At 37.9% G+C, this 18,920-nt stretch overlaps 1 protein-coding gene across 1 annotated transcript in view; it reads left to right on the top strand.

Moving 5' to 3' along the window:
* The window catches only part of LOC117411543 (ryanodine receptor 2), a 207,026-nt gene that overhangs the window by 152,233 nt on the left and 35,873 nt on the right, over nt 1–18,920 (top strand). The window contains exons 55-71 of the mRNA XM_059024865.1: nt 1,744–1,821; nt 2,256–2,331; nt 4,665–4,788; nt 5,189–5,304; nt 5,430–5,494; nt 5,997–6,118; nt 7,247–7,296; nt 9,939–9,999; nt 10,428–10,666; nt 10,886–10,967; nt 13,681–13,811; nt 14,040–14,360; nt 15,399–15,639; nt 16,698–16,785; nt 17,162–17,254; nt 17,450–17,620; nt 17,847–17,906. Coding sequence (XP_058880848.1) covers nt 1,744–1,821; nt 2,256–2,331; nt 4,665–4,788; nt 5,189–5,304; nt 5,430–5,494; nt 5,997–6,118; nt 7,247–7,296; nt 9,939–9,999; nt 10,428–10,666; nt 10,886–10,967; nt 13,681–13,811; nt 14,040–14,360; nt 15,399–15,639; nt 16,698–16,785; nt 17,162–17,254; nt 17,450–17,620; nt 17,847–17,906 — 2,118 coding nt within the window. The remainder of the gene's footprint in view (nt 1–1,743; nt 1,822–2,255; nt 2,332–4,664; nt 4,789–5,188; nt 5,305–5,429; nt 5,495–5,996; nt 6,119–7,246; nt 7,297–9,938; nt 10,000–10,427; nt 10,667–10,885; nt 10,968–13,680; nt 13,812–14,039; nt 14,361–15,398; nt 15,640–16,697; nt 16,786–17,161; nt 17,255–17,449; nt 17,621–17,846; nt 17,907–18,920) is intronic.

The raw sequence follows: 18,920 nt of genomic DNA, 5'->3' as shown, positions 1-18,920 counted from the left end.
CTGTTGTTCTGAACTGAAGGACAGTTGGTGGAGTGATAACATGGTTTCACATACCATTCTTAATGTAATGGTATAAACAAATACACTCTGGTACTCCATTGCAGTGCCATGGTGACTGTGTTGCTGTACCATGACTACTGCAATACTGTGCTCTGCTAATGGCTCTGCTAGGATTTATAAATAACAAATTGATGTTACTGTATGCCGTATGTGTGTTCTAACACCACACAGTCACACTAATAGCCAGTTCTGTAAAAAACCTCCCCAGCCTTTTGAGGAGTGACGTAATTGATCTTATATTTGAAAAAAGCATTATATTTGGTTTAATATAGCAAACTACAATATACAGTTTAAATACACTTTAATTTATTGGCAGGGTTTAAATACACTTTAATTTACAAAAATGGAATTGATTTATATTTCTTTTCTTTTTTCTAACTGATATATTTTAGTTAAAACCTAAAAGATGGGTAAGTGAGATTAACATTAATGTAGCTGTAGAACATTAGTTGCTTTTCTTAGTTATTTTACATAATAGTCATATAACCCTATGTGTTTTTTCTACCCTATTTGTTGTTTATATTAGTTTTCACATTTTCTGCATGAATTTCAAAGGCAGTTCTGCAAGCAGTGCAGGGGGAGTCATATGATCAGGATCTTGTTAGTTTGAATCCTGGTTGGGCTGAGTAGCTGTTTTGGCTGAGGGCCCACAGAGTTTACTGCATTGGCCTTTGGGCTCCTGAGGGATGGGCAGGACAATTGGCTTGGTACATATAACCCTATGTGTTGGCTTGGTACATATAACCCTATGTGTTGGCTTGGTACATATAACCCTATGTGTTGGCTTGGTACATATAACCCTATGTGTTGGCTTGGTACATATAACCCTATGTGTTGGCTTGGTACATATAACCCTATGTGTTGGCTTGGTACATTTCACCTCATCGTGTTCCAGCGGCCACTACTGGTCAGGCACACAATGAGTAGACGAAGACTTCCCAGGCCGTGCCCTTGCACCCAGGGTTCAATAGCTTGGTAACATTATTATTATTATTATTATTATTATTATTATTATTATTATTATTATTATTATTATTATTATTAGTAGTAGTAGTAGTAGTAGTAGTAGTAGTAGTAGTTTTAGTATTATTATTATTATTAGTTTATTTAGCAGACGCCTTTATCCAAGTCGACTTACATAGACTAGGGTGTGTGAACTATGTATCAGCTGCAGAGTCACTTACAACAACTTCTCACCCGAAAGACAGAGCACAAGGAGGTTAAATTACTTGCTCGGGGTCACACAGTGAGTCAGTGAGTGAGCCGGGATTTGAACTGGGGACCTCCTGGATACAAGCCCTTTTCTTTAACCACTGGACCACACATCTGTTGTTTGGCAGGTTGAAAAAGGGACCAGAGGTCATCCGTTAATCTGAATTCCTTCTGATCAGTTAGGGGGTTGCAGCAGTGAGGTAATATGCTTATGGGCATTTCAAAATTAATAGTAAAAAAGAAAAAGATTGAAAGATTGAAAAATGGGTTTGCAACCTGAGGTTATTTATTTGGTGTGAATTTCCAATAAGGTCGTGTTTTCAAAACCATGCAGTATGCACAGTATTATTGGTTGCTAGTATGTACCTGAATTGCTTTTATTTGTAAAATAATGAAGCAAAATTGTTTGCAAACAGTAGCATGTTTAACATAAATTGCAATGGTTGATAAAAACATGTTCACTTTTTTCAGATTTCCATAGACACTGCACATGGTTACAGTCCACGGCCAATAGACATGAGCAATGTGACGCTGTCCAGAGATCTGCATGTAAGTCATTTTCTGAGTGGTTTGATTCGCATACTCCTGTAGGATTATTATTTGTTCATTTTTAGAAAAGGCTGAGCAGTAAGCATTGCTGGTAGCAGTTGGATGTAATAGCATGGTAATAACTGGGTAATTACCAATGCTGTCGGCAATTACATGGCAACTACTGGTGGAATAAGTGTATAATTACATGGGAATGACCTGTGTCAAGTTGTTATCATGTAATTTCCTTGTAATTATAAAATGTTAATCACAGGACCATTTCCATGTAATTGCACAATAGTTACCAAGTAAGAACAGCAATTGGTAATCACCTAGTTATTACTGCTTAAGTGCATTTTTATCAGATTATTATTGACATTTTTAGTATTGCTGATGTTGGATTGTATTTGAAAACATTTGTAGTTTAATTAATAACTATATTCATGTTTTATCAGTCAATGGCAGAGCTCCTGGCTGAGAACTACCACAACATCTGGGCAAAAAAGAAAAAACTAGAGCTGGAAGCCAAAGGTATTTTGGAGTTTTAAATGACCTTCGCTTTTTACAATTGCAAATATATAGGAATAGCATCTTGTGAGCAGTTGCTTGAACAACCATTCACAGTTGACAAAAAAAAGCCACGGAAAGCCTGCTGTGGATTTGACTGGCATGAAAAACCTCACATTTAGTTACTCATGTGACAGACCCCCTTAAAGAAGGAAGGTTACAGACTGCTGGTATAGAAAATAAAGCATTTTTCAAAATTCGAGCAACTTCCGAAAATACCCAGTGCCTCTTCAAAGTAATCTGCAGTCAGAATCCCACAGTTTACTGCCGTGCAGTCTAGTTTCAGTAAACAAATGATTTGGACAATTCATCTTTTTGTTGACTTTTTGTTTGTTGGAGTATGATACCTCCATTTCCTAGTGAAAAACTGATGTAATTTGACCTAGGACATCAGAAGTCTAGAGATATTGACCTTGGTCTTGACTAGATGTCATGGTAATGTGCAAGGGCATAGCCAAGGGTATCTAAAAAGCAAACTCATTGCAAACACTGGTCATAGTCCAGATCTCTTCTTATAAAAATCAATGGGGGTTTTATGGTATGGGGGATATTTAAATACAATAACAGTCATTTATTTCAGCATCTTCTTTCTTTTGTATTCAATGTGCACGTCTCTTAGGCAGCAATATGCTATTAACTGATGAAGGTAAAGCCCCTTTTGCTGTTCACTCTTTTTTTTGTTTGCTGTCACGCTTCTAGCGAGCTCTTGCTTTTCCTTTAATTTGTATTTGTTGTGTGGTACGTACTGTAGGTAGGTAGATAGGCGGAAATTAAAACAAAATTGAAACACTTTGTGTTTATAAAAACCTTGTTGGTCAGAATGTGACCTCCTAACTGGACTTACAAGCAGTAATGGCAGTCTTTATTGTATGATGTTCACTTATGATGCTGCTGAACAATGAATGGCGCAGCATTCAGTACCGTAGTGTTTTCAGTATCAGGTGAAAATAGTAATTTTACTGCATAAAAAATTGAAATATTTATCCAAGGCAGGAAGCACACTATTGTATATAATGGGTAATCAACCAGAAAACCATAGTAGTCCACAGTAATAACCAACTCACCTCACCAGCATGTAGTGTTGTCTTTCACAAATATTTCAGGCAACTCATCTCTGTTAATGTCTGTGCATTCTGCTCTAGAATTGTAGGATTTGATTGCTAGCAATGTAGCTTTCTATAAACACAAACTAGCAAGCTAGCCTGGTTCTGAACAAATGTTTTTTTTTTTAAATTTTTACTTTTATTTTAGTTTTTTGCTGCTTTAGAAAAGCTAAATAGTAATAATAATAATAATAATTTTAAAAACTGTAACAAAAAAAATAGAAGTTTGGCTACTAAATAATGGCTAGTATTTTTTATTTATCAAAATAACTCACCCTAATTCAACTCAGAACTGTCTATTGATAGAATAGCGTATCATAACAAATACATCCAAACTTTACAGTGCAGAACTTTAGAATCATGGCGCAGTTTTATGTAAAATAAGATTGAGTGATACTGTAATTTAAACAAAAAGGCACCACTTACATTCAAATTAGAACACTTATTAAAAAAGAAATACAAAGGACTTGAGTTTTTAACAACTGGAAACCCTAACCCTAACCCTAACCTTTTAACATTGTAATAATAGTAACAAATGCTATATTTTAACAGAAATCATTTCTATCTGAACTATGGGTGTTCATTACTGTTAACATTTTATGTCCATTGCCATATAATCCAAACACAACATACTTTGAAACAAAAGAAGGTCATCGGGAGATTTAATATTGGCATTCTTTTGAAATGATTATGCATAACATAAAAGGTATATGCTGTGTTCTTGTTGCTTTTTAGTGCAAAAAAATGCATACTCACCAGTGAAGCAACTCAACTAATTGTATACAGGGTATATGCAAGGCGAAGGTAGAGACCTAAAGTGCGTATCCTAGCAACACGCTGATGTTGTTTATCTATGGTAATAGCACTAAAAGAAGCACCTTTAATGCAAACTAGCAACAGGAGACTTCAAACTAGGTTCTAATTTGGTGCATCGATTTACTATTATGTAATCGAAGCTCTGGAAATTTAAGCATCGATTAATTGTTGCACCACTATCACCAGATCTTACTAAGTAGAAGTTGTATATATAGTATAGTAAAAAGTACAATATGAAACAGGAGGGGACGGTGTGAATAAAAAGGAATGCTGTATTGAGACTGGGAAATCTTAATGATTTCATGAACCTCTGCTCTATTTCCCCATTTGTCATTTTTTCTGTTTGTGTTCGCCTGCTCTACTTTTACCAACTATTAGGAGGAGGAAGCCATCCTTTGCTGGTGCCCTATGATACATTAACAGCCAAAGAAAAATTCAAAGACAGAGAAAAAGCACAAGAGATCCTCAAGTTCTTTCAGATAAATGGATGCGGTGTTTCAAGGTAATGCAAACACCATAGATGGTATAAGACATAAACCAGATGAACGTAACCATCTTTTTATGCCGGACAAAATATAACATTTTAAACATGCTAAATTATGAGTACTTATGTATGCTTATGTATTTGATGCGTCAACGAACTGATGATGTTCACTCATTACTTGGAAAGGAAATATTACTTCCAGTACTATACATGCACATTTCATTGTAATGCAATGTAAAGCCTAATGAAATGCCACGTATTTTTTTTTCTTCTATTTTATAACTATATTTATGCCTGTATAACGTAAATCACAATTGGGCTTTAGGTTACAGTCAGTGTGTCCTATGTGAACTATATAGCCTGTAAATCAATAATTTATCTAAGAAGTCCCACATCCCAAATTTATTTTCTTTGTCAGGGGTCTGAAGGAACTTGAATTAGACACACCTTCAATTGAGAAACGCTTTGCCTACAGCTTCCTCCAGCAGCTCATCAGATATGTGGACGAGGCACATCAGCATATGCTGGAGTTCGGTATGGAACTCTTATTTAGTTCCAGTATTTCTGTTTAAGCCATCTGTCTATGAACTGTCTTGCATTTTGTACTATATGTGTTTTTTTAAATATTCTTTCATAACGTTTTTTTTTTCTTCCTGTAGATATTTGCATTCCAGGTAAAGGGGGAAAGATTCCTCATGAGCAAGAAATCAAGTTCTTTGGGAAGGTCTGATTTTTTTTGTTCTTTCATTTCTGAGATTTTAAAATTTTTCATATGAATTCATCCTTAACGCATGTGAAGCTTTCATATCAGGATGATTGGCTGCAAAGCATATCAATCATATGGGGGGCCAACTAATTGCAAGGCGGTTGGAATTTAAGTTTGAGCTTTGTTTTGATAGATTTGTATTACTTTATAGAGAAACAGGGAATCCTCTTTTATTCTCCAATCCCTGCAAATGTCTGTTTTCCATGACATGAATAATAATCACACAACCATTGTGTTTTAGAGGTTTTAACTTGTTCTACTTTGTAGTCGCGTTTCGGGCTAAGTTTAAGCTCTGTTTGTCTCTGTTTTAAAAAAAGGAAGAATTAATTGACTTGTTACAGCACAGCAAGAATACTGTTACTAGCATGGAAGTATATTTGGTTTTCACTCATTAGATCCACCAGGAGATAGTGTATAGTACTTTTCAGCATACTGATGTTGTATTTAAAATTTGTTTCAGGTTGTTCTTCCATTAGTAGATCAGTACTTCAAGAATCATCGTCTCTACTTTCTGTCCACTGTGAGCCGACCTCTTAGCAGTGGAGGCCACGCCTCAAACAAGGAGAAGGAGATGGTAACGAGGTAAAGACAGCACGCAGCCTTGGAGGTCTCATATAAACCCATTTCTAAATGATTGAATATGAATAACTCTTTTGAGTAAAGGATCAACACAGTCATGATGTCTTGAGATTATGGTTAGGTGGTTTACTCATGCTGATGCTAACCAACATTTTAACTTAACCCCATCAAAAACGTTAATCTAGACCTTCTTGGAACCGCTGAACAGCATCTCAAGTTACTGTCATACCCCCCCCCCCCCCCCTTATCTCTATTGACTTGATAAAACAAAGACTCTTTAGGCAGATCCCAATACTGAAATCTTTCTTGTTTATACTTTAGCATGTGTACCTGAGAGCACAAGTAGAAGTTTGTTAAAGGTATAAAACTACTGTAATGTATTCTTCATGTTTCTTAGATTCACTTTATCATTTTTTTGTTCCAGTCATCCTATTCTGATAACCTGTTTAATCTCAGAATACATTGGCAAGGGACCTCAATATACAGTACATCAGATTCACCACAATGTAACCATTAACATGTCTTCTTTATAGTCTCCGGTGGATGTAAGATAAACCCATTTTTGTGGTATTTCTTATATATATCTTTATACAGTGTTGCAGGAAGACAGATTAATGGTTACTCCTGATATGAAGCTGCTCTTCAAGTATTTGGAAAACCCTTTTTTTTTGTCTTGCTATATTTCAATAATCTGACATAGGCAATATACAAAACTGCAGTACTACCTATTTGTTAGACTACACTGACAGCATCAGCCGCTTGGGAACAAGTCAGTGCAATTCCACTCTCCTATATAATAAAGATCAAAGGTGGCTGATTACATAAAAATGCACAGAAGTAATTTGGCCCAACAGTACTTGTGTTCATCTCCATTAATGTTTCATGAGCTGCGGTTGGGGGAGGTCATACTAGCTTCCCAGCTTCGCTGTTAGCTTTTAACCATGAAGTGCATTGTTCTTCTAGATTTCTAACCCTAGCCTTGTATAGCTGTCTTGCTCTTGCGTTGTGCAGCTCTAATAATGTTGTACACTTCTCTCCATGTGGCATCATATCACTGAGTTTGCTCACATTTCGGATGTTTTATTTTCCTTTTCTCTGTTCTTCTTTCTTTTTTCCTCTCTCGCCTTTCAGCCTGTTCTGCAAACTTGGAGTTCTTGTCAGACATAGGATATCACTGTTTGGTAAGGATAGTGTTGACATGACGCATGGCAGCTCTTTGTTTCTCAACCATTTTTGTCTGCGGCTTGTTGTTTTTTTCTTTTTTGTGTTATTACTTCTTTAAGCTGCCTTATTGCATTGCCAGTCAGCATGTACCATGTATGAGCTTACTGCCAGACCCTCCTATTGTCTCAACATTCAGGTCCTCAATCTTTTTCTATTGCTAGAAAATGTGAGTTCCATGGCTGTGGTAATAGTGATTGATGACGCATTTCTTCATGCAAAGTTTTCTAAGCTAAAATGGATATAACTGTGCACTACAGTGTTATTGCACCAGAGTATACCATAAGAACATAAGACAGTTTACAAATGAGAGGAGGCCATTCAGCCCATCTTGCTCATTTGGTTGTTAGTAGCTTATTGATCCCAGAATCTCATCAAGCAGCTTCTTGAAGGATCCCAGGGAGTTGGTTCAAGACCATCACAATTCTCTGTGTAAAAAAGTGCCTACTATTTTCTGTTCTGATCTCCATTTGTGACCCCTGGTAATTAATCTGAATACTTCCCCATACCATATTATACATACAGTTGTAGTAAAAAATGTACATACCTCAATGGAAATTGATCATTTCTAGAAATGTCTCGAAAACAAAGAATCTTAGGAAACATTTTTGTGGAAGAGGAAAAAAAGTTACAAGAAATAGATGTCTACAATTATTTATTTCATCATTTTTTTTTTGCAAAACTCCAAAAATGCTAATTCAAAAGTATTCATACCCTGACAAGGAAAATTAAATTAATAGCTAGTTGAGGCACATTTAGCAATAATAACCTCTTTTAAATGATTGTGATATTTGCCAATGAGGTTTTGGCATGATTCTTTTGTGATTGTTGACCATTCTTCAACGCAAAATTGTTCCAGTTCATTTAAATTCCGAGGACTAGTCTGGTGCACAGCCTTCTTCAACTGATACCGAAGATTCTCAATCGGATTTAGATCGGGACTTTGACTAGGCCATTCCAGGACCTTGATTTCATTCTTCTTAACCATTCTGAAGTAGATTTTGATGTGTGTTTTGGATCATTGTCATGTTGGAATGACCAGTTGCGCCTTAAACCGTTTTGTAGTGGAGGGTTTCAGATGATTGGCCAATGGATGCTATGGAATCCATTTTACCACATATTGGAACAAAATTTCCTGTGCCATAAGAGGAAAAACAGCCCCATTGAAGGATATTACCACCATGCTTGACAGTTGGTATGGTGTTCTTTTCTTTGTACGCCTCACCAGACTTTCTCCAAATGTAACGACTATCAGCGTGACAAAATAGCTTGTTTTTTGTTTCATCACTCCACAGAACCTTTGACCAGAACTCATATCCGTCATTCAAATGCTGTTTTAAGCGATTGTCCTTGTGACGTTTTCCTAAGAGTGGCTTTTTCCTTGGCCTGTGACCATTGAGACCTTCACCATGCAATACTCGACCTATGGCTGAAATGGAAACCCCAGTCCCACTTGCAGCCAATTCACTTTGAATATCTTTGGCAGTCAATCTTGGATTGTTATTAACCATCCTCACAATTCTTCTACTTGTTCTTGGTGAAAGAACCTTCTTTTTTCCAGACCGAGGGAGCATTGTGACAGTACCATAAGTCCTGTACTTCTTGATAATAGGAACAATAGTTGAAATTGTGATACTCAAATGCTTTGAAATCTTCTTGTATCCTTCTCCTGCTTTATGACAATAAATAATTTTCTGCCTAAGGTCTTCAGATAGCTCTTTACTTTTTCCCATATTGACTTGTTGGTGATGACAGCAATCATCCTATGCCTAACCCTTTTATACACTCTAAGAATGTTCACCTACAATCCAGCATTTTCTAGGCTTTTCTAGAATTAGGTTCTGCATTATCACATTGAAATTTCTAGCACCTTGTAGACAATACTAACATATCATCAAAGGGTATGAATACTTTTGAATTAGCATTTTTGGAGTTTTGCAAAAAAATTGCTGAAATAAATAATTGTAGACATCTATTTCTGGTAACATTTTTCCCCCTCATCTACAAAAGCAGAACTTTTGCTACAAAAGATTTTTCCTAAAATTCTTTGTTTTTGAGAAATTTCTAGAAATTATAAATTTCCATTGGGGTATGTAAACTTTTGACTACAACTGTATATGTACTGTTGTGTTCTAGATTTACATTGGAATTGTATATATAAACTACAATGCAGACATTAAGTAGCAGCCTGATACAGTAGATGACAAGGCAGGAGTTAACAGTGTGCTGACAGTTGTTTTAGAAAACTTTGCAAAACATTACTATATATTGTTAAAGTCTGGCTACCTCATTTTGACTTATGGCTTAAGTCAACTTAGACTTGAAGATACCATAATAACCCTGTTATTTTGGAAAGAAATGTAATACACATTCTGTGTAATAGGATTTGCTAAATGGTAAGTCATTATTTAAAGTCCTTGTGTGTTTGTTGAGTGTGAAATGTGAAAAGCTACCGACACTGCATGAGGCAAGTACTTAATATGGGTCAATTTCCAACAAGATATACCATGCTGTTAAGCATGCCTGATTACTGTATGAGGAATGAGAAGTTTGCTTTGGGAATGCTGTAGCGATAACGCTTTATTCTTCATTTTTCCTTTAGGAAATGATGCAGCATCTATAGTGAACTGTCTTCACATCTTGGGCCAAACTCTGGACGCCAGGTATGAAATGAATATTTGAAACGAGTTCCAGATAGGGTTTTTAAGTCTATTTTATTATTAGCACGACCACGATTCACTGCCCTGATCCTTTTACTTGAGGTTACGGATACAGCAGGTATTTCAAACACATGGTGAAAAGTATCTGCTGTTTTCTAGTATCCACATAATCGCTTCCTGTGCTGTAACTCAAACTTATTCAAGTGGTCTAGCTGCAGATAGCACAGATACAAGGATGTGGCGTTTTAAGGTATTATATTTGAAATATTTGAATATCCTGAATTGTTGTCTAAGAACAAAATATACTCATCACAATATAATGAAATAATGTAAATCAAACTGAAACTTATTTGGATGAAGGTAACTAGAAAAAAATGTTGTTACAATATACAGCAATAAGAGTTCAGTTGGAGTGTCTCACCAATGCATAGGACGGTAATGAAGACTGGCTTGGAGACGGTGAAGGCGGCTTTGCGGGCGTTTTTTGAAAATTCAGCTGAGGACCTGGAGCAGACGATGGAGAATCTAAAGCTCGGCCAGTTCACCCACACCAGGATGCAGCCCAAAGGGGTCACCCAGATCATTAGCTACACTACCGGGGCCCTCCTGCCTGTCCTGTCCTCGCTGTTTGAGCATGTTGGGCAGAACCAGTTTGGAGAAGACCTCATATGTACGTATTTCTCAGGGCGTCTCTTTGCCATTATGCAGGATCCACTCTGCTCAAAGTGCTGCTCTTAATCAAGTTTGAGTGTTCATGAAATATATAACAGTCTAGCTACATAGTTTGAGTTTTGCATTATTTATTTACTTATTTATGTTTGACCTTGTTTTGTTTGCTAAGACAATGTTCCTCTTGCAATATGTAATGTATCGTTCTTTTTCTTTATAGTAGATGATGTTCAGGTGTCATGCTACAGGATACTTGGCAGCTTGTATGCATTGGGCACTTGCAAAAGTATATATGTAGAAAGGTAAGATCTTTTTTTGTTATCTAGTGCTGCAGGATCTTTCCATCCTATTCAGCAGATTTCCTCAAATTCATTGCACTTAGCTCAGCAAACTTTTTCTCCCCTTGACTCATCGTTTTTTTTTGCAGCTGCTGTACAAGTTCTGGAATATTTCTTGATAGGTAGAGCAACCTTGTGTGCAGGTCCTTGGTTTGACTTGAACTTGAAACTGAGTATACATTTTTGTGGGTATCCGCGGAGAGAACAAGAGATACACAGAGGGTTTGACGTTGAAACGGCGCTTAGGCGTCCAGGTTTTATTTATTACACACAGGGGTTGCAGTTGTTGGTGGCAGCCACTAGGGTACCAGCAATAGTAGCCCTAGTGCGGGAGGATATAGACGATGCAGTACATGACTATATATACAAAAATGCAAAACAAAACACAGTGAGAAAAACAGCTAATAAAACAAAAGGTGACCAAGCTTGGGCCAAGTGCTGCTCCCACTGAAAGGGAGGTCCCGCTTCAGGAACCTTCTCCCTACACAAACTAAATTAAACTGGGGTGGGATTCAAAATCCCCTAAAATAATCCCTATCCTAAAGTCCACACTCCCAGTTAACACGCAAGTGATCATGAGGGTTCTCCTCCTTCACCTCCAGGCAAAACAGCACAGAACAAATAAACTGGCTTTTCAGCCTCTTTTTAAAGGCAGATGGCCAGGGTTAATTGATTATCAATTATTTATTTATTTATTTATTTATTTATTTATTGATTGATTGATTGATTGATTGATTGATTGATTGATTTCCTAGCAAACACCCTTATCCAGGGTGACTTACAATTATTATGAAGTATCACATTACAAAATATCACATATAAAATATCACTTTACAGAATATTACATTACAGATAAGAGCAGTTATAAAGTACAGTAAAAGCAGTAGACAATAAGATCAAAATCAAATAAGAGCAAAGTAAAGAATACAGTAAATAATTACATTTAAGAGTAAATTCGACTAAGAGCAGTTAACTTATGGTAAACGTATTTGCTTATATGAGTAAAGTCCATTAAGCGCCTAAATACACGCATCTCAAAGCGCTGTACAAACACAAAAAACACACAGAACCATATATACATACAGCATATTAAGAGTATACATAATATAAAAATAAATTACACAGGTGTGTCTTGATGAGGCGCCGGAAGGTGGTCAAGGACTGAGCAGTCCTGATATCCGTGGGTAGGTTGTTCTAATTGAGGGGCAAGGGTGGAGAAGGAGCGGGCTCTGGAAGCGGGGGAGCAGAGGGGGGGGACAGCTAATCTGCCGGTGGTGGTGGAGAGGAGGGGGCGAGAGGGGGTGTAGGGTGGGAGCGGAGCAGCAGTGTAGTGTGGGAGAAATGAGGAAGGGAAAAGACAAGGCGAGCAGCAGAGTTTTGGATGGGCTGGAGTGGACGGTTAGCGGAGGCAGGGAGGCCGGCCAAGAGGGAATTGCAGTAATCAAGGCGGGACAGTACCAGGGCCTGAACTAGGAGCTGTGTGGAGTAGTCGATAAGGAAGGGGCGAATCTGCGTATGTTGCTGAGGAAGAAATGTCAGGAGCGTGCCAGAGGAGAGATGTGCTGAGTGTAGGACAGGGAGGGGTTGAGGGTGACACCAAGGATCTTGGTGGATGAGGATGGAGAGAGTGTGGTGAATCCAAGAGGAATAGAGATACAGAGCTCACTGCAGGGCAGGAAGAGGGGTGGAAGAAAAGGAGGTTTGATTTGGAGAGTTGAGTTTGCGATGATGTGAGTGCATCCAGGAGGAGGGCCGAGAGTCACCTGGCCACCTGCTGCACATTGGGTTTCAGTTAGGCAATCAGGGAGGTCTAACCTCTCAGCCCTGCCATCCAGCACACACTTTGTTTTTACAAAAGTTTAATACATTTTAGTTACAATCAAAACTAAACCAAAACCCTATTTTATTTAGAAACCTAAAGCAAAACATATTATTTACAGGGACAGGCCGCCACCCTGCCACAGTCCTTACTAAAATATTTTGTTTTGTGAATTACCCCCCTAAACTATATTCCAAAGACATATTTTGAATAACTGTTGTGGCAATGTGCCCCGCCCCTGTGTGCTTATGTGTTGTATGGTGCGTGCGTGTGTTAATGTTGGTGTATAGTCATTGATACACGGGATATAAACGGGTCTGTGTTTCACGTGTATTTAAAAAGTGTAGATTTGTATTTAGGCACGAGGAGAGCACAAATCACTTCACGTGCTGGTTAAATGTAATATGTGAGCACGGGGTTGCACAGAATTAATTCACGTGCTGGGATTCAAGTGAATAATTAATTAGTAATTGAATCCCAGCACAACAGTATATATAGACATACGTAGCACTCAGTCGGGGTTGGGTGTTCGAGAGTGGAGAACGGGAGAGAGAAAGAAGGAGAAAGAAAAACGTAAACGTAAAGTGTTTGTTCTCACCGTGTTTGTTTGTCTCCGTGCACCGTTTGTTAAGTGTTAGTTCGTTTTGTTCGTCTATTTATTTTGGCCCCAAGTTCCGTGTCCTGTTTTTGTGTTTAAAACCTTTTATTTTCTGTTCTGTTTATTAAATGCTGAGCGAAAGCATTCGGTCAGCTTCACCAAACCCCAAATCTCTGTCTGTTTATTGCCTGCTTCTGGTCTGACGCCACCCACTCCGGCCGTCTTTGTGACACTGTGCATAATGAGTCTTTTCTCTACAGACAGCGGCCAGCACTTGGAGAATGTCTTGCTGCCTTTGCTGTTGCCTTCCCAGTTTCGTTTATGGAGCCTCACTTGAACAAGCATAACACCTATTCTATATACAACACCAAAGGGTCAAGAGAAAGAGCAGGTACTGTAAAGCATGCACTCATTCAATCTTGAGTCAAATGGAAAGGAAAGGTTTTATACAGTATTTATAGAGAAACCATACTTCCTGTTCAGTGAGCCGTGCATTCACCTTACAGGCTGTCCCGCCCCTTTTCTCCTGGGATAACTAACGGAGGAAACTAGCAATTCCAAGCAGTTGACCCTGAATACATTCCAGGGATCCTAAATTAAAGTTTTGCTTGTTTTTAAGCTTTGAACTTGCCCGCCCGGGTTGAGGAAGTATGTCCAAACATCCCATCCCTGGAGAAATCCTTGGAGGAGATAATGGAGCTGGCTGAGTCTGGGATTCGGTACACCCAGATGCCCCACGTGATGGAGGTGGTGCTGCCCATGCTGTGCAGTTACATGTCTCACTGGTGGGAACACGGGCCTGAAAACAACCCAGAGAAAATGGACATGTGCTGCACAGCACTGACGTCAGAACACATGAACACACTGCTGGGGAACATTCTGAAGATCATCTACAACAACCTAGGCATCGATGAGGGAGCCTGGATGAAGCGACTGGCAGGTATTGACTGAGGGAGTTTTGTTTGTTTCTGATGATAAAGACCTCAAGCTCTGAGAAATGTGGGGTCTGTATTACAAACTTACCTGTGGCAGGTATTACCACAGCCACCTTTCAACTTCATATTAATAATAACAGGTAATACTTATGAGTGGGAATGTTGCTGTTTTGTGGGAACGGTTGTTAGATATCAGCAATTTAGATTTTTTTTCTTTTTACAGAATCTAGCCTTTCAAATTATATTAATTCTCGGGTGTATCCTCCACTGGTGGTTGCATGGTGAGGGAGTGTTTCATCAAGAATTGACTATTGTAATGCACTTTTTTCTGGGATTCCAAAACTATTGGTATCTCACTTACAGCTCGTCCAAAATGCAGCCACAAGAATACTAACTAAAACCAGAAAAAGTGAACATATTACCCCTGTCTTGGCCTCTTTGCACTGGCTCCCTATGCAGTCTAGAATACATTTTAAGACTTTGCTTTTAACTTCTAAGGCTCCAACACTATGTAACACTCTGCCTTATTCTGACTCTTACAGCCTTTAAATCAAGACTGAAAATGCATTTTTACAAACTAGCCTTCTTATCATAGTTTTTTTTATTATGCAATATAACTGCTTTTTTGTTTTCCTTTCTAATTTCAAATTGTATTAATGTTCCTACTATGTTGTTTTTATTCTTTTTATATGAACTGGCTTTCTTTGTGTTACCAAATTTTGCATTTAACTCTTTTATTACAATGGATTGATTTTGGGGTCCATGTGACGTAAGGTGCTATATAAATGTGAATAAATTAATAACATGATGTTAAAAATCTCTTTTTTGTAACCCTTTGACTTATTTTTTTCTCCATGTGGAGGGCGGTGACTTAGACGAATAATGTTCATTTTAAATCTTGTTTCAACAACAACAACAACAACAACAACCAAAAAAATATTGAATGTAGTCATTGACTTAGCAAGTTGAACAACCTTCATTGAGCTGGAGTAATCCATATATATATATTTACAGGAAGTTGCATTTTGTCTCTCTGTTTCCAGTATTCTCCCAGCCAATCATTGGCAAAGCCAAGCCGCAGCTCTTGAAGACCCACTTCCTGCCCTTGATGGAGAAGCTGAAGAAGAAGGCTGCGACAGTGCTGCTGGATGAGGAGCACATGAAGGCAGAGGGGCGAGGGGACATGTCTGAGGCTGAGCTGCTTATTCTCGACGAGTTCACCGTCCTCGCCCGGGATCTCTACGCCTTCTACCCGCTCCTCATCAGATTTGTGGATTACAACAGGTAGCCACTGCATTATTTCCATCCCTAATACTGTAATGCCAAAGTGCAGGCCTTTTTGTGTTAAATTTAAATGGAAGTAAATAACATTTAAGATGTTTGGGTGCAGATAATTTTAATCTGAAGGCTTCCTGTAATGGATTACAAATTAGGATAGGATATCTAAAATACTTGAACACTGAAAAAACCATACAGAGAAGTTAATTGCCCGATTTGTCCAAATCGTTGTATAGATTTATTTGATTTACTTTTCAATGTGTGTGTTTGAATTAAAGTTTGGAATAGCATCTATAACAGACAAATAATGTCACACTTTTAAAGTAAAATGTTATTTCATTATGGAGAATCCGCAATGTGGATGATTTAAATTGCAATTGAACAGACGAATTAATGATGGTAATGAATTTGGCCAGAGACCTTGTCCGTGGGTGCTGACAGCTATCCGCAATGTTGTCCGACTCGCGAAAACACAATGACATCATGTAGTCTAGTGCCGCGTTTAGGAAGTGGCTCGTAGGGCCACCTCCCCCCAAAAGACAAAGCCACCAAACCATGACTGGAAAAAAGAAAATGATGAATGGCTAATGCAACAACTGCAGTGGCGCAATGCCACCTACCCCCAAAAATAGAAAAGGATGAATGAAAAGTAAGCAGCTGAAACACAGGCCCACCCCCCGTGCAGGAAATGCACTGAGGGAGAACCTGGCCTCTCCTGCCTGCAACGCATCCTGCAGGAACTAAATATGAACCGCTCGGCACTCAAGTAAGGAGGAAACCTTAAGAAATCCATGGCTGAGGGTAGCCCTTCCTCCAGGCATTAAAGCCGCCCGTCTCCCTGTCTGGCCTCGACGTGCGTGACTGAGAGGCCAGACAAAAAAGAAGCAACAGGAATGCAAGCCACACAGAGTTTTTATGGTGCTTGGATATGATGTGTTAATTTGTACCACAAATACAACCAGGTTTTCCTTGCAAAGCCTTGTTTAACATGTACAAGTGCATTAATAATTTAATGATTTTCTAGTAATGGTGGTAAAGTACTAATATTGTTATAACTGTTTTAGAGCGAAGTGGCTGAAAGAACCCAACCCAGAGGCAGAAGAATTATTTCGCATGGTGGCTGAAGTGTTCATATTCTGGGCAAAATCACACGTAAGACAACTTTTGAGAATTATGTTTTTATTATTATTAATTTTGATCTAATCTTTATTTATATATTGTTAACATATGGGTCTTCAAAACAATACCAGTGCTTAGCTTGTGTTTCACATTCATATGAATTGTATTAATGTTTTTAAATATTACTTGTTAGTTACTGATAGATATTATACTGCATACATCTACAGGCCAATCATACCCAAGTGAGACTACTAATATTCTATTTCTTCTCCACCAATGTCTAATACATAAAATACATAGAAACAAAGAAATAACATTACCACTAATTGCTTTCTGATGTCACAGACACATTAAAGGGTATATTACAATGTTTTATTGCCAACTAAGTTCTTTCCTTTTCCCTATTTAGAATTTCAAAAGGGAAGAGCAGAACTTTGTGGTCCAAAATGAAATCAACAATATGTCTTTTTTGATCACCGACACCAAGTCGAAAATGTCAAAGGCAAGTGATTGTGTGTGAGTGTGTCAGGGCTGGAGCATGTGCAGTGACTGATCTGATTCTACCTTGCAAAACAGGATCCCTCTAATCTACGGAGACACACACATTTAACTGTTTGTAACACTGTTGTGTGGATACTTTAGTTGTAAATTCCTTTATGTGTATTGCACTAAATGTATTTCTGCTGTTGGTATGCAGGGCGCAGTTTCAGATCAGGAGAGAAAGAAGCTGAAACGAAAGGGAGACCGCTATTCTCTACAGACCTCGCTCATTGTAGCTGCACTAAAGAGACTGCTTCCTGTGGGGTTAAATATTTGTGCACCCGGGGATCAAGAACTTATTGCATTGGCAAAGAACAGATTCAGTTTGGTAGGAAAACTCTTTTTTATTTCATCTTAAGATTATGATGTATAAGCAATGTGCATTGTGTCATATTTCATACATAGCACAAGTACCATCTAAAAACAATAGATCTAAAGAGCTGTGCAATTGAAAATGTGATTGCTTATGAAGTAATACAGTGGTTTGTTACTTGCCACAAGATGCATTGAAAAAGCAGACCCCCAGGACTTTCTTATTTTGCTGTTTCAAACAGAAAGACACAGAGGACGAAGTAAGAGATATTATTCGTAATAATCTTCACCTTCAGGGAAAGGTAAGTTAATGGAGGGCAGTTAATGCACGTTTTGTTCCTGTTCAAAAATACCATTTAACAGGGGATGTTATACTCTGGACTTGAGCTGCATATGGCTTGTGTTTGTGAACTAACCCTCATGCATATCAATGTCTTGGTATGACTGACAATACCCAGAATGTGTTATGTTTAGGTTGTCCTGCATACCCACACACTCAGTGCATAGTACAACATTAGATGTGTAAGAAAGAATATATTTCACTGCTGTGGACATTTTTAACACAAATAAGTCTTTAGCTCAAATTTGATGTCTGATTCCAAACGTGTTAGCTGTCATTTGGGAGGATTATACCATATTTGTTTGATGTGGCGTCAATTAATTTAAAATCAATACTGCTCCACATTCATTCTGGGTGAAAATGTGAATATGTTTTCTTTTTTTGCTGCTCAAGATCATTCACTTCAGTAGCTTACTATTTTTTTTTTAGATTATATCATGTACTCGTTACATTTTTTTAGGAGATCTTATGTGTGTTATATATACAGTACGAGGCGAGCAGTATACTCAGGTTTTAGTATTCTATACCATACTATGGTGTTTTTGTTTGTAGGGTAGTATACAGAGGTGTGCGTTATACAGTGAAAGGAACCTAAGGCTGCTTGTTATACAGGGGGGTGCTGCGTTCAAGGATGTTATATTTCGAATATTACAATAATCATTCTTAGATGATTTTTTATCTTCTCTAGGTAGCAACAGAAAAGATGAATGCAGAGAATGACGCATAATTCCTGAAAATGTTACTTCAAAGCACACAACATAAGTAGCGTTAGATAATTCATTTTTATAACACATTTCAAATAATATCAGTATTGAACTAAACATTTGAAAAATGAAGTAGTCTGTCATTATGAAGACACTTTTTATAGTGTGGAACCAATTTTAACACAGTATGTCTGGGGCTGGGGCTCTCATTTTCCCTCACAATGCCATATCACTTGCATCTGCATACTCATTACATGTAGCATAGCTTCGTA

This window comes from Acipenser ruthenus, chromosome 6, assembly GCF_902713425.1.
Source record: "Acipenser ruthenus chromosome 6, fAciRut3.2 maternal haplotype, whole genome shotgun sequence".
In the NCBI taxonomy this organism is placed as follows: Eukaryota; Metazoa; Chordata; class Actinopteri; order Acipenseriformes; family Acipenseridae; genus Acipenser; species Acipenser ruthenus.
The sequence above is the reverse complement of the archived record's forward strand: the minus strand, read 5'-3'. Positions and strand labels throughout refer to the sequence as shown.